Here is a 16,936-nt window from a genome sequence, read left to right as displayed (position 1 = left end):
TTTATTTATTTATTTATTTATTTATTTATGTGTGTATTTATTGGCTGCACCATGCACGCAGCATGAGGGATCTTAGTTCCCCAACCAGGGATCGAACCCATGCCCTTGCAGTGGAAGCACGGAGTCTTAACCACTGAACCGCCAGGGAAGCCCCAGAGTGTCCCCATTTTAATGCCTCTTCGAAAGACTTATCTTAAGAAATCACCATGGTGTCAGGCAGGGCGCCAATGATTAGATTCACCTTCAAATATCCCTAGTACCAAGCTTGCAATAAGCACCTTTTCAAGCAGTTCTGCAGTGAACCAGGACTTGCCATGTGTCCTGTAAACTCTTAATGTTCTATTTTTTTCAGCACTGATATAGTGCTTAAAACAGCATCTTGCTTTTGGTAGGTTCTTTAAAATCTTATCAGCTTGGTGCCTTTCCATCTTAAAGGGTGGCTCCCTTAACATTTAGCTATTGCCTACATTTTCTTTCCCCCAAACCCAAGTTCAAATGAAAATCAACTGTGCTGGCTCATCGTGAAACAAGCAACATCTTTCACAAAGTGTCTGCTGAACTTTCTTGCCAAAAACCTGAAGAGGAACAAAGAGGGAGGGTTTCTGCAGAAAATCTGGGAGCAGTGGTTCTGTGCATAGACACCTGAAAAAGGAACTTAGTTTTTCCCATACAGGCAACACGTTAAGGTCTTCAACGTGTGTTTGTGAAGTTGCTATTTTGTGTTAGACACTGTTCTAGGCTCTCCACATAGAAGAAAGAAGAAAGAAATGAGGTAAAGGCAACAAGAATGACCTGGGTTCTCCTGCACTGTTGGAGACTTTTAACATTTGAGGATATGCTTTGCAAAAAAAAAAAAAAAAATGCAACCAAGCAAACTTCTAATACCACTCTCTCCCTTCTTCCTCCTGGCCCCGTTCTTATTTATAGAGTCTTCACACAGTATTTTATTGTAAAAGCCTAGTAGTATTACAGCATTTACTATTTATATTTGGATAATTTTAAAATTTCACTGGCATTTCAAGTCTCCTAAGTATCAAATTTTATGTTTATATTAACCCCCTGTCTTTCGGATCAAATCCTATGAGCCTTTTTCCCGTCTGCTTGATTACTAACTATTGAAAGGTTAAGTCTCATACACACAAACCAGTTACTTTCTTTCTTCTTATTATCAAAATACGAACACGTTCCAAAACCATCTACTGCATATTTCACAGAAATGGGTGACAATGACACACTTTTTAAAAAGAAAATATTGGTCTATATTAGAATAATTTTGTACTCTAAATGGTGTTAGGAAACTGGTGAAAAGTTACGTGATTTCTGTGCCATGTGTTTTATTCATCTCTAGTTATAGAAGCACATTTGTTACTTGTGGTCAGGAAGGGAAGATAAATAGAGTTCACCAATAGGGAGAAGGATTCGGATGATTTCAGTTGCTGGAACGCCTCTGCCAGAGTCATTATGAGCTCTAATAATACGTAGGCAACTTATCCTTTTTCCTTTGTAATTTCCTCAAAAATTATTTACTAGTCTATTCAAGATTTAACAAATCTTTTTTTTTAATGCAGTCTGCTACATTAAATTAAAAACATTTCAACCCATTTCAGAACCATTCTACATGGAAAGAAAAATATACAACTTTGACAGGCTAGTATTTACAAGGAAGAAAAGGTCTTAGAAAGTTATTTTTCTCCATCTTTCATATTAAGCCATTACAATTTTTGCCAAACAAAATATCTTGTGAAGATTTTTATAAAATAGCCTTGTAATAAGGCACTAATATCACGTTTTACTTTCAAGTGAAAAAGACATTTAAACTTACTTGATGGAAAATTATTTTAAAACATGGCTTTCTGTGTAGCATGTAATTCAGTATAATGCAATTCCATATAGAACTCTTCCCTCTGCTTCTGTTGCTAGATGCCCAAAACAGACTTCTTTCTAACACGATTCTCCTGTACCCGCACTCTAGGAGGGTTCCAATGAGTTCCACTTAGTATTTTTGTTGAGCGTCTCAGGTTCAAAAAAATTCTATATATTTTTGTTTCATTTATAATCATTTATAATCTTATCTATCACTCATACATATTGGAGTAATAAAAAATTACAATATGACTTGTCAGTTTCTAGCAATTGGGAAAAAAATGAAGATTTTTTCAGGAATAATGGCAAACACTGTCTAAACGTGTCTTTTTGGAAGAGTGAAACATTCTAATTTGCTGAAATACCCTATGCAGGGGTCATATCTGTTTTGTTCACCTGATCATTCACTGTGCCTCACAAGTACACTGCATATGGTGGCCATCAACATAGAAGAATACACATTTTACAAATGAACAAACATGCCATACTAAGTTGGAATGTTCTAGGGCAAGGTTTCCCCTTCAAATGGGTTTATTTTTCATAGATAAAACAATTCCTAGGACTAAAATAGCCATGGTTTTCATCCTAAGAACAGCTTATGAAAATTTGTTGTAGCCAGGACTAAACAAGGTACTTAATGGTATAAATTATATTATTAAATTACTTCAGATTTTCTCAGATGAGTTCAGATCAACTGTACTTTTATCTCCCTTTCTATCAATTAGTAGATTAAATTGCAAGCACAGTGGAATCAATTGTGCATTTGTAACATTTTGTTCGCTTTCACATATGCAGGTATGTGTACACACACACTCAAAGCAAATTATCTAAATAACAGCCCTCCAAATAATTAATGGAAATATAAATATTATTTCAGTTACCATACGATCTTCCCTGCTTCTCTTGTCATAAAAAATTTAAACTTCATGATTCACATATACTGTTTTAAGTACCAAAGTAATCTTTTTATTTTGAATATACCTGGTTATCCATCCATATTTGAAAGGCCCTGGAAAGGTCAGCTCACAAGTTGTGGAGTTCAGTTTTGGTTAGCCTTTGTCGATGTAGGCATTCCATAATTTTATTACTGCCAGCTTGATTTTAATTTGAACTGCATCTTTCAACATATGAAGGCAAGTCCTACTTACAGTATTTTAAAATGAATTACTGAGTGATTTGCTGATGAAGCATTTGGGGGATGCGAGAAACATCGTTGGATGATTTAATAGACCAAATGAAGGTATATCCAGAGGGTAAATTTATTGTGGCTACTTGATTTGCAACATATGACCCCATCACGTTCTGTGCAGAACTGCTGCTCTGGTTTTTGCTTACCTCCAACACTGGACATTCTGGAGGAATCCTGATGAGAGCTGGATTTATTGCGGTTTTGATTTTTCCGTTTGTTGGCTGCTCTCACAGATCGGAGAAGTACCTCGCTAGCCTTGAAAAAGGCCACCATGAATGGTTGTTTTGACTGAGGCCCGTGTCTTCCCACAAGACCAGCCGACTTTACATTGATGCTGTGTCCTAGAACAGAGGGAAGGAGCACTGGGTTTATGAAGAAGAGATGAAGTTTACCTGATGGGAATGAACTCAGAGAGTACTTGGGAAAAGGGAGATGTTTTAAAACACTATCAGAATGTTTTCTTTGCAGGCCAAAGAATCTTATAAACATGGAAAGTTTACTATTACAGACAATTATCCATGCTTGGTTTTCCATTTTGTTTCCCTCTTTGGCCACAGAACACCCTCAGGCCTTCACTGTTGGTCCCTTCTCAGACCTGGAAGTTGGCAATGTTCTAAATGGAAAGGCTTGACCCCCATTAGCTTGGAAATGTCCACGTTAAACAGCAATTTCAAAAATATTAGCTACAGGTGCTTCTGCATTAGGTGCCCTATAATTTTCCTCCATGTGATAAACTCTGAATGGCTGGCTGGGTGTTTCTATTTTCACCAGCTTCTTTGGAGACTTTCCAGTGTTGATTAGTGTTGATAGCCTCCCCCCCTCACCTCTGGCCTGTGCCCAGTGATCTTTACAAAGCTGTGATCTACTTAAAGCTCTTCAAAGATCCTTCCAGAACCCCTGCTGGGATGGAGATTTGCCGTAAGCTCCAGGTCTTTCTCCATGTAAAGGATTTTGAAGCAAACATGAAAATTACAGAATTCCTCCCCTTCTGAATTTGGACATGCCCAAATTATGTTTACTGAAAGGATTTCAGAAGATGCAAACAAAGCCTGGAGGTGCTCAGAAAGGAGAAAAATTCCAGGTGAGCTTGGAGACTCACCTTGGTCTCTAAACCAGCCTGTGTCCCAGACCCTTTTGAGCCCTTGGAGTGGTTGTTTATCAGAAAAGGAGTGCACCCAGGGCCTGGGTAGGAATGGGTGAGAAGTGTCCTAGAGACTAGAAGTAGATGTTGATAAAGTATTTCTCCTTCTGGGATAGCAACAATAATTCTTATCATTATAAATGATAAGTATTATCATTATAAAAAAACATGTTTGGAGCACTTGCTGTGTACTGTAGGCATTTTTCTAAGTGTTTTCCATGCATTATTTAATGTGATTCCACAAATACCTTAGGAGTTAAGTATTACTGTTTCCCCCTTTTTATAATTCACTCTTGCTATGATCTCATTTAAACTAATTACCACAGAAAATTATATATATGTGTGTGTGTGTGTGTGTGTGTGTGTGTGTGTGTGTGTGTGTGTGTATAAAGAAAACCATTAGTTGATATTGAATTCAATGAAAATCACCCAGAGAGGATGAACTACTTAACCTTAAGTTGTACCTTTAGGTGAGAATTACTCAAAAGTCATGCAAAAAAAAAAAACAAACAAAAAATTCTACTCCAGATACAGAAGTTACCAATCTTTTCATAGTAATATATCATGTGGTTTCAAATACGTGCATGATTGGCCCTGCCTTGCACCCGGAAAGATGTGTCAGTTTTCTTAAAATATTTGTTCAGTCATGACTGTGGGGTAGCCTCGGTCCATTCTAAGACCTGACCCACCTTGGAAGAAAAGGGAACAGGTCCCTAAAATCAATGGCATTTTAGCAAGTAAACTCTAGCTCTTAACATGGTTTATTTTGGCAGCATAAACACTTTTGTGTATACTTGTATTGTGCAGGGACCCTCTACCATCAGAAAACGAGACTGTGCTATGTGAGGCTGTGCAGCTGTTGGGAGGAACACAGAGGTCCTTTAAAATGTGGAGATATTAGTTTAAAAAAATGCGTGTGTGTCAATGCATGCAGCATCAATCAGCGTCCTCAACAATTGCTCATTGGGAAAACTTGTTGCTTTCTTACAAATATGAAAACGGCCACCGGCTTCCCAAATGCCACTTCACTCTGTCCTAGCAGAGAAAGAACTTCCAAATAATCAGAGCAGTAAACCTTAAACAAATAAGCGTATGGGTTTCTCTTTTAAATGCAAACTTACAGTGGCTCCATGCCAGAGTCTATATTTCTTAGAAAAACTATATCACTGGCATAAATGAAAGAGGCAGTTTGATTTGTGGTCGGAGTAGTTTCCATTCTACTTCCACTGTAACAAATGTATTAATTCAGCTCAGACTTCCTCCTTCTGGCAGCCCTTTTGCTGTAAAAAGAGAAATTAGAAGTTCCAGCCAAATACCATACCTTGAACTGACCCACCTCAATACATAAACACTTTTACAACATGTTTATTCAGGTGTAGCACTTGAAATTGGTTTAAGATGTTTCCAGTGACAGAGAGTGCAGCAAAAGAAAAAAAAAAAAAAAAAAACAGAACTGAGAAACTTGACTGTGATGGAATAGAATAACTGGTGATCTGTTCTTTAAATTTTGGATGTTTTTTTCAGTCTTGGAGCACAACATAAAAAGTATTTGTTGAGCTTTGAGTTTGATGTTTTAATGAAGTGATAATTTAACAGGAACAAAATTTTTACTTGTATACATGGATGACTGCAGAAATCATTTTTAATATATGATCTTTGTAATACTGAAATGGGTTGCCACATGGTGGCCACGAATGGAATACAGTAAAATCAGTTTTCCATTCATTACAACACACACTGACCCTTTTCCAGTTAAATAAGCATTGAACCCAGAGTTCCAAGTTTCCTTGGGTTTGCAAGAGGATTCCTTTTGTTATTATTCGAAAGACTTTCAATATTTTGATTTTTATCTGTGGAGAAAGAAGACTGCTCTCAAGATTTATGTTTTGAAAACTGTAAAGATGTGTGTGTGTGACAAATATGGGTTTCTTGGGCTTTACAAAGGTGGATATTGTGTGTGAAGCAAAGTCCCCTTCAAACCAACGTGAACTCCCTTTAAAATAACTTTTGATATTATTAAGTTTCCTCTTGGTTTCCTTTCCACTTCAGCAATGATGTGACTATTAAGATTCCATAAGTTCATACTTACTCAGTGGCTCTTGATCTTGAGCTACACCGTGGAAGCATTAACTATATGACCTTGTCCTTCAGACACATTATACCTCCCTTGATTATGTTGACTGAACCTTTTGAATAGGGCTGAACAGTTATTTTTCTTAGAAGTGCTAATAGAAACCCAGACTATATTGCAGGTATTAAAAATAGTGACTATTTTATAAAATCTATTTCACGATGTTGAATTTTATTATTAAATGTACAGGATGTTTTAGATACTGCAAATATATCAGTAAAGAAACCTACCTAAAACATTTTGATTTAGGAAAACTATATGTAAGTGTGTATTACCGTGGTTTTATTTTTCAAAGCTAATCTTCAATTTTGACTTATTAAAAAATGTAGGTAGGAAACATATATACATTAAGGATTGAATATACACTGGATAGCAGATGCAAACTATTATATATAGGATAGATAAACAACAAGGTCCTACTGCATAGCACAGAGAACTATATTCTGTATCCTGTGATAAACCATAATGGAAAAGGATGAAAAAGAATAAATATACATATGTATAACTGAAACAATAAAAAAAGAATATACAGTGGAAATAAACATAACTTGGGGTAATAAAAAGAGCATTAAAATAAAAGGGTGATAAGGGACACCAGCTTGAATCCAAGCTTAATCATTTTAGGATTCTGACAAGTTTAGGCATAGCTAGAACATGGATAAGCTTAATTTACCAGACCTATATTTGGAAGAGAATGGAAAAACCTGAAGGGAGAGAACTCATCGAAAGAAACAGGTGAACCCCTAGAGTACAGATTCAGAACAATGCCCCAGTGAGTATAAGGAAGCAGGGATTTTGAGTCTGTAACTCAGTGTTCCTTCTGGCCTTGCTCCTATGTTTGCATGATTAACTTCTTAAGAACCAAGGGGATTCAAGAAAATCAAACAGACCTATTTTTACCCAAAGTCCCTGTAAAATTCTGGGAGGGCAAGGGAGCCCTACTTTGGAGTTTGGTTAATGGTGTGGTGCAAGTGGTGGCCAAAGATTCTTCCTACATCAGAAGAGTGGCTTCCAAGTAGCTACACAATGGTACAAGATGGCAGCACCAGAATGTAGGTAGGTCCAAGATGAGTTCCTGTACCAGCACCAGCTTCAGAGAGTGGTAGCAGTTCAAAGGTGAGCAAAGCAGCGATTTCATGGCATTGGGAATTTTAAGGTGGATCAAAAACTGTCCCAAAGTGAGAGGCAGGGCAAGTGATGGGATGAAATGTTCCTAGAACAAGAGGACACTTCCCTTTTGTCACATCTGATGTTGTACACTAGGAAGAAGGAAGGGCAGTGATCTGCTAAATGGGTGGGGTGAGAGCAAGAGAGGGAGAAGAACTTGATTGTTGGGAGTCATTCAAGTTTAAATACACATGGGATCTCCCACACAAATGGGAGAGGAGATAGAAAAGGTTATTTGAAGGATATACCAGCATTCCAGTGATTTCACTGATGGCAGCTCGACCCAAAGAAACATGGTGCCCAATTATCCCAGGTTTCTGTATCACAGAATTCTTGGATCATAAAATAAAAGGGTGATGAGAAAAAAATATAGAGGTCCAGAGTTCGATATGGGCAGAGGTATCATCTCTTGAATTTATGAAAAGAATGCCCATTAAATCTTTCCATGTGAATGTTTTTTAGAACTATTCTTATCCTGGCCATCTTGTTTTCATCTCGAAACTACTCAACAGGTACTGAGGGAAGAGAAGCAATTTGAGAACCAAATATATGGGCATTTCTCAGTTTTATTAACTACAGAATGACTAAAGGTGGGGTTAGGATGGTATCATCTAAAGAAATAATTATTCTTTTCACACAGGAATCAAGAAGATAGTATGTGAGGGTGGCGCTTTGACTTACACATTTTGCCATAACTGAAGATGGATTCAAGACATCCAGATCTTCTCCTCTGACCCTTATGACTTTATATAAGCCTGGGGGTCAGGGTATTGTATTCACATCTGCCTAAGGACACAACTAACTATTTTCAAATTTAGAATCATCGAGACAGTAGGCTGGCAAACCAAAGAGCCATCCCCAACTCACTAGTTTTGTATTTCAGACCATTCTTTTTGGAAAATGTGACTTTCAAAATGTTTATTTCTTTAAAAACAGGGTTATTAAAGGAGCCTCTGACAAAACAGCTCTTTAGAGACATGTTGATGTTATAAGGACAAGTGGTTCCAAATATGAGCATTTAGTTTTCCTCCAGAATACACAATTTGAAAAACATTCACTTGAGGATTTATCAGAGTCTAAACGTTGATATCACTATAAGATGTTAGCATAAATTCCATTGTTTTTTTCCCTATAAACCCACAGTATTGAACACTTAACCCAAAACACCTGTGATGAAACTTGTGCACAAATTACCTGTTCTTCATTTCGAAAGACACTTACAGCATCCTTTGTGGACTAGTTCACAGAAAACAAATCACTGCGCTGTTTCTCATTCACATATTCTCTTGCTCTTTGCTTAGTTTCAATCTGTGATTAAATCTGATTCTGGTACTCTTAAATTATAGTTTCCGTGGCTCTAAATTATACTGGAATCGTACCCTTTTTAGAAACAGATGATTTAAAATGTGCAGAATTCTCTACCCGGCATATAGACTAAATCATTTTTATATCAGATTTTAAGGAATGTGGGGGAGATAGAACTTTGTCTACTTAAATTCCATATACATTTTAACTCAGTGAAATCTTAAATTAAGCAAATTGTAATCTAGTTATGAATTTCAACTATGTCATACTTTGATGAAAATTTTGCATAATTTCTAGTTTTATAGTAAAAGCACAGACCTACTGCCAGATATTTGAAGTATCATAAATAGAATTTTACATTCGTGCTCAGAATTTTCCTGATTTTAAGATAGTTTACATTGCCTTACAATCTCAAGCAAAAACAGTGAAAAGCTGGGATTTTAAACTATTTCAGTGATACTGAAAACTCCCAGTAATGTGGTACTGGTTAAAAAATATATTGGTATTGAACTTCAGAGTACAAGGTAGTTAGATTTTTTTTAGTGATTCTTCATGGTGATTCTGGGCTTCTGTTTAATAAGCCAGGCTCATCATGCAATTTCTTTGCTAGATCTTTTCATTTTCTACTTTATCCCAACATTTAAAAGAGTAAATTAAAAAATAACCACTTTGTTCTATATAATTATATGTTGACAATTATACAGTCATTATTAAAAAGTAACAGGACTTCCCTGGTGGTCCAGTGGTAAAGAATCTACTTTACAGTGCAGGGGACGTGGGTTCAATCCCTGGTCAGGGAACAAAGATCTCACATGCCAAGGGACAACTATGTCCACACACCACAACTACTGCGCTCATGCGCCTCAACTAGAGAGCCTACATGCCACGAACTACAGAGCCCACACACTGTGGAACCTGCACGCCACAACTAGAGAGAGAAAAACCCGCACTCCACAACAGGAGAGAAGCCCATGTGCCGCAACAAAAGATCCCGCGTGCCTCAATGAAGATCCCGTGTGCTGCAACTAAGACCCGACGCGGCCAAAAATAAAATAAAATAAATAATAAATAAATACAAAAATAAAAAGTATCAAAAACAAAAGAAGGGTCCAGTGTAATAACATGTGTGAATAAGGATAAGATTCTGTAGCTGATGATAAAGAAGAAAAGAAACATTGGGGGTATGACATCCACAGAGGGCAACAAGGGACCATGTCCTGGCGTGCTAACATGAATGGTGGGTTGAGTATTATCTGCAGACAAGAAATGTGGTTCCAGTTCCTGGTAACTTCCTGGTAACACTGCAATAGAAGAAATTCATTTTCCTCTAGGATTGGGGTATGGGAAGGATAACGTTTAAAGGAGGAAGAGATTTTTTAAAGAGTTTCCGTTCTTTCTAAAATGTTTATAGAAAGGATTCTCATGCCCTGCCGTCTGAGAAAGTCATAGGGATTAGTAAAGAAATTGGGATATTTGGTCAGAAACACGGGTATGATGGTTCAAGACGTGATGGGGGGAAAATGCAAAGAGTTGAGAACTGTAGCTCAAGAAATTTCTGAAAGGTGGGGTGGGGGGTTGCCTGGAGGAAGAAAGACCAAGAAACATAAAGGAGCAGGGCCAGAGGTTTATGCCTTGTTGGGGAAGCTTTCCAGAATATTCAAATCTTTTATTGCACTGAGGGTGGGACTGAGGTGATGGAAAAGAATTAGTCTCCTTCCATGGGACATGGTCTGAAATGTGGAGGCTTACTGTCTCAGGCGTGACAAGCCCCACAAATGCCTTTTACTGGGGCCCTCTTTTCAGCTAGTGGAAATACGAATCTCAAACTAGGAATTGTAGTTCACCTTCACATAAGCACTTACTTTTTAATAGCTCCTCTCTTTATATATAGAGCCTTTCCCCTGAGGCCCTATGAGTTTTACAGACATAATCTGTCACATGCCCCCAAAAGATTGGTTAGCTGTTGGTCTTACAGGTCTCATTTATTTTAAGAAAGCAGAAACATTCTTTTCACAAAACCATGGGAAGAGTGAATTATTTTTAGTCTCTTTTCCAGTTATTATGTGACTTCTTAAAATAAAAAATGTGTACACACACATATACTTTTTCCTTTAAAATCACAGGGGAGTTAAATAAAACTATAATGAAAGCAGGGTTTCAGCAGAAATCAACCAAAACATCTTCAAAAACTGTTTTTACGTGTTAAGATATCAATGAAGAAAAGTTTTTAGGCGTCAAGCTCATCTGAGTTTGTTTCATAGCAGTGAAATTAATTTCAGACTCTGCATTTGATCTATAGTGGATGAAAGTAGTCTTTGCAACGAACTTAATGCAGTTACTTGGGAAATTTATGAGTGTCTAAAGGAAACATTCTTTTTTACCAGCTTATATGATATATTATTCAAAAAGAACTTTTATCATACAGAAAAACATAGTTCATTAAATGATCATAAGCTACTTCTAGAATCTTTAGAATAGTCAAGGACTACCAAAATGGAGGAGAAGTAAATCATTTTGACACTTAATGAAGAGAAAGAGTGAAAGGAGTTAAAAGATGTTTTCCAAAATACATAGTGAAGGCCTGATACTGAATACCTAATGTATATACCATCATAAGTGTCTACTTTTTGCCAAACAAAGAAAAAAAAGTGGAGTTAAGACATTTGGGACTTAGTTCTTTCCTTCGCATATGAAGATTGGATCACAAAATATTCTTCTGAGCGAAGAGAAGCAGAATCTTTCTTCACTTTTTCTCATGTCTCTAGCCACAGCAGAATGTGAGCTGGCCTGCCCCACATAAGGGACCAGGTGAGACTTCACACCACCATGATTTCATGGTGGACCCCAGAGCAAAAGCATCCTTCTGACCTGTCCACATGCAAAATAACAGTTGGGTTCCCAGGGTGTTTACCTTTTGGTCAGCGTGGGTCAGAAGCAAATCTGATCTCACAGCCTAAGTAGAACTATCATGTTTCTATCAGTTTATCACCTCACAGAGAAATCATCTGAATACCTCCACTAATAAGTAGAGCTGGTACCCAAAAGTCATAACAAGCAAGCCTTTCAAAAGCATCAGGGAAATTGGGATTTGAGAAGATAAGCCAGTTCAGTCCTTTTGAAGTTAAGAAAGAAGCAACAGCTGCCATTTTGAAGCTTGGTAATTTATCAGTTGTTTTACATACATCATCTTATGTACCCCTCCCCAAAAAACAATGGTTACATTTTTAAAATGAATAAAATAAAGCTCAGAGAAGAGTCATGTTTTTAACTCAGCCCTGTCCACCCTAAGTACTACCCTATTCCTTTAAGTACACAGAGTTCCCCTTTGTTAGAGATTGTTTAGGGCTGATGCTTTTCTGTTGGGTCTCTGTTCCCCACCTTGAAAAGATTGGAGGAATCCATCCATCTCCTGGGTCTGGCAGTGATACACACATTGTGTTTGTCAAGGACACTATGGTAGCTGCTGGTTTTGTGATGTTTAAGATCAGACTTTCCTTAGTAAGTGGGAAGACCATTCAACACTCCTTCCAGCCATGACAACACAGGTGGTCTCCCCTACTTTCCATTTCCCTCAAATTGAAACTTGACAAGTTTGACTGCAGAGAAGTTGGAATCCATGTTCAAGGAGCTGAGATATATAATTTCCCTATCAAAGCATTTTCCGTCTAATTTCAAGTTTTGATCCCCACTTGTAATACATACTGTTGACTTTGGCGGGTAGATGCTTTGGTTTGTTTTGGTTTTCCTTTGTCCCTGTGAGTCTACACCAGCTGAGTCAAAGTTTAACCTCAGCAACAGTGACTGCTGATGCCTTAAACGACTAAAGGCTCTCTCTTCTTCCCATTGTGCTCTGTACTCGTGATGCAAAACCAGCACTGCCCTTGTTCTGCAATATGTCTTTAAGAAATATGTTCAGCCATGTTAAACTTATAGGGGAAGGAACAATGGAAGAGACGGAGTTAACTCCGTACGATGAGAATATGGAGAATCTCATATTCTGCATGGCCCCAAATCAATACTACCATGAACATATTTACCCCTCAGATCATTAGTCAAAGCAGAGTTAGAGCCTAGAATAGAGAATATAACAAACAACAAAAACTGGAATATATTTCTGACCTTGGGATTTGTTTGGCAAGATGGGTGCTCCACAGTTACTGTTTTGAATTAGGGAAAATCCAAAACAGAAATACAGATGTCGCCAAACACTTCCATATCCCTTTTCATTAAGGGAAATCTAAAAAATGGTAAAATACCTCTTTCACCAGATAATGAAGCAGGACTAACTCCTGTTTTATCCGCTTACTTTAAATCATTGATTTCAAAATTCTTTTTCACGTATGTTTTTAGGTTGTGATGCTAAATTTGGATAAGCAAATGATGTTTACCAAGTGGCTCTCATTCAAATATAAACATACTATAAATTAAAACAAGGAAGTTGCCTTTAAAACCTGGTTTTAAAACATTGTATATATAATGGACATAGTAAAACAGCAAATCCAAGTTTTCCAATTCATTACTGAATATATTCTATAGTCAAACCTACTTTTAAAGAAAAACCATTTTCTCTCTACCAATCATTATACAAAATTAAACTAGGCTCTGGAGGCCCATTTCAGAGTACCGACCAGAGGAAAATATAATAGAGATAACAAAATGGATATAGATATTTAAAAAGAAACCAGCATCGTGATTCTTCATTTTCCAAAGAACTAAGGCATCTGTAAATTACATTCAAACCATTTTGTTCAAAATATGGGCTTTTAGCAAAGCAGTTATGGCTCACCCTCTGCTCATAGGGAAAAAAAAGTTAAAAAGCAAAGCTAAACACAGTGAAAAATTAAAAACTTGTTTTATTTGCCAGAGATTTTTCTTTTCAATTTTTTGAGGAAAAAATTACCCCAATATGCTCTCCCCAAAATACAATTCAGGGAGTCCTCTTTAGGGCTGGAATAATACCAGGTCACCTTCAGCCTTGATGCTGGGAAGGGGGATGGAGAGATGAGAGAAAGGATGAATTTCATCCTGACTTTTTGCAAAATAATCAATTAATATGTTTTGGAAACTGCATGCTTGACTAGCCTCAGGTGAGTTTGCTGCACCGTTATTGAAACTACAAACTTGAGTACCAGTTGACACTTAAAAAGGATGGTGGGGGAGGTAGACATGAGGAGTCTATGATGGGGAGTGTGGATTAAGGACAGTAAAACAGAGGGGAGAAAACAGGGAAGGAGAACCTAGCAAAATACATTAGTGAGTGACACAGGGCACAAAAGGAGGGGGACGTTCGTTATGGAACTAAAAATAAATTAAATTTGGCTAAATTTAATTACATGTTGAAGCTGATCACTGGAAGGAAAAAAGTTACTTTTTTCTTCTTTTCAGTCTATAAATTTATCAAATTAATGATAATTGTGTAAGGAGCTAAAAGAAATACTGAAGTAGTTAAATTTAAAAAAACAAAAATTATGGTAAAAATGCTGTTACCTGTTGTGGGTCAGATCACAGTTAAATTCCAGACAGAAAATATAAAAACCCAAAGGTAATTACCAACAGATCCAACATAAAGTTCAATTTTGTTCTATAACAATCATTATTAATAACAATGTCCTGTTTGGAAATTATAAAAATGCATTAATTTTTTTCAGTTTGGAATTTATATAAAATTCATATCATTTGTGAGAGTCATAGTGTATAAGATCTGGCTAGGAAAACAAATCATTTTTAGGTTCAAGGGCAAGATTCTTGTGCTTTCTAAGGCTAAGTTTCCTTGTGTACAGAATGGGAAAATAGTAAAGATAAAGTAGACATTCCACTTAAAAATCTCACCAAATGGCTGGCATCTAATACGCTCAGGAAATATTAGTTTCTGTTAGTTGTTAATATTATTTTGATTGACCACCACAGCAAATACATGGTTTGAATACTTATTTTATATGAACTACAGATGAATCTAGGAAATAAAACCTGAATTAATCATGAAAACTAAAAACTACGAAATATTAGCATGGAAGAAAAAAAAGTACTGCCAAAATCAGGGTTTAAAAAAAGCAGCTATTTGTATAGACAGAAAATAAGTTTTGCTAAGTTGAGTTTGAGATACATATAGTTTATAAAAATCGTATATGACTAAGAGAATTAATAAGAACTTAGGTTAAACAAAGTAGAAATTTAACAGTGCTCCTATATTTATGTTTAGTTCTCTAGCCATGAAAGGCATATTGATGATTTTGCTCATTTTTATGCAGTGGGAAAGGAGGAAAAATCTAAAGCTGGAAGGATTTATGTTCTCTGATGTGCTTTAAGATATTACACAAGTTAGAAAATCCATAAGTCACAGCTTACATGGGTTTGGAAAATTAACAAATACTGATCTTAAACCCCAGAGGAAATCTATGTCATATTTATTTTCAGTAGAAATCTAGTCATTTTTACCATAAAGATACAGGAATTCTTCTCAATGGAAACTCTTCTGAATCATTCACATAAAATGACCAAGGCAGTTGTTTTGCTTAGCTATCTTTTAAATCTCTCTTACGGTTTGATTCATACCAAAAAAAAAAAAAAAGATTTTCTTAGAAACTGACATATTACCATAGATTTATTTATGTTTTAAAGTTTTTAAAATTCTATAGAAATATGATAGAAACAGAAGCCATTTTAAAATGTTCTGGAGAAATTTAGATTAAGTTTTACATTTTGTTATGATACTGAAAAATATATTGTGGCACTTAAAGAAAAAGAAAATATAATCTTACTTAAATGCTGTAATAAGAGCTCTCTAGACACCTTAATAATTATAGATTTTCATCTATGAACTTATCTGATCCTTCACGTGATCAGTTGGGAATTTGTTTATGCCTGGGTATTACCCCTCTTTGTATACACACACACACACACAAACACACACACACATTTACCCCAAAAGATGTCTAATATTTCTTACTTCCCTTTATCCATTTCTCCATCTCTGATTTTATATAATATCTTGAGTTTTGGTTTGAATGAAACTATTTAATACCAAGCTCCTTAAGATGGTACATATCTATTCACTGTACCCTCTCTGAAAATAATATTTATATGTGTATAATGCTTAAAGTGTAAATATATAAATTACAATTACCTGAGAAATTATCACAGACAATATAATAATCCCTAGACAAAAGGTCAAATAAATAGACAATTCTTCTAGTCACACAAGCTCATTCCCTCACCATACAAATAATTCCATAGCCATTAACTCCCAGGTCTTAGGCACTTTATTCTTAAGCTTTCAATCTGCCCTTTTTACACATTGATTTAATTTCTGGACTACAGGGAAAATTTAATTTTACTTATTCACTGTATTTATTTAAGTATTTGAAGATAGCTATTCTTCAACTGTCCTCCTAATTTATTCTTAAATATTCAACCAAAAGTCAAGCAAGTATGCTCTAATTATCCTCAGCATTAAACATTAAACATAAAGAAGTACTTCATTTATACTAATATTTACCTAAAACAAACATAGGAGTATATGTTCCTTCTTCCTATCAGAACATTTAGCAAGATATGTGATTTTTGCAGTTTCTTGGAAGTAGAGACTCTCATTTATTTGTTTGAAACCAATTGTCAGCACCATAAATTCAGCAACAGGGAGCCATATGGTTTTATGAACAAAAAAGACTTAATTGCTTTAAAAGATAAAGTTCAGATAAGGGAAGAGAATATTATCAAATCCCAAAATATTTAAGAGATCCTCTGATAAGTGGACATAATTCAACTTTTTGAACTGAGATACATAATAATGAGAAACTGTAGTCAAAACAGCAGGACAAAAAGAAAAATATCACCCTTGATCTCTGAATTTCTTCTGCTACTTATTAGCACTATGTCAGCTGATATTCAGATTAACCAGCCACATAGATCATTTGACCCTTGAGACAGATAAATAGTCATCTGACAACACAAGGGCTTAATTTGGAAAATTTTCCCCTGAGTTAAAAAAGACTGTATTTGGGAATCTAAGGATAACACAACAAACTTATTTAATCAGATACTTGCATTGAAAAGTAGCAGATTCCAGGACTTACTAAATTTAAGCAGATATCACATTAAGAGCTCCTCATCTCTCTCAGACAAAGATGTTCACATTTAATAA

At 36.0% G+C, this 16,936-nt stretch overlaps 1 protein-coding gene across 1 annotated transcript in view; it reads right to left on the bottom strand.

Moving 5' to 3' along the window:
* BMP5 (bone morphogenetic protein 5) overlaps window positions 1–16,936 on the bottom strand; it is a 123,684-nt gene that overhangs the window by 15,167 nt on the left and 91,581 nt on the right. Inside the window, exon 4 of the mRNA XM_082347214.1 lies at window positions 3,199–3,393. Within this exon, the coding sequence (XP_082203340.1) occupies window positions 3,199–3,393 (195 nt within the window). The remainder of the gene's footprint in view (window positions 1–3,198; window positions 3,394–16,936) is intronic.

The sequence above is a fragment of the Balaenoptera borealis genome (genome assembly GCF_965194805.1).
Source record: "Balaenoptera borealis genome assembly, chromosome: 12".
Classification (NCBI taxonomy): Eukaryota; Metazoa; Chordata; class Mammalia; order Artiodactyla; family Balaenopteridae; genus Balaenoptera; species Balaenoptera borealis.
Note: the sequence above shows the minus strand (reverse complement) of the source record. Positions and strands in the feature narration are given on the sequence as shown.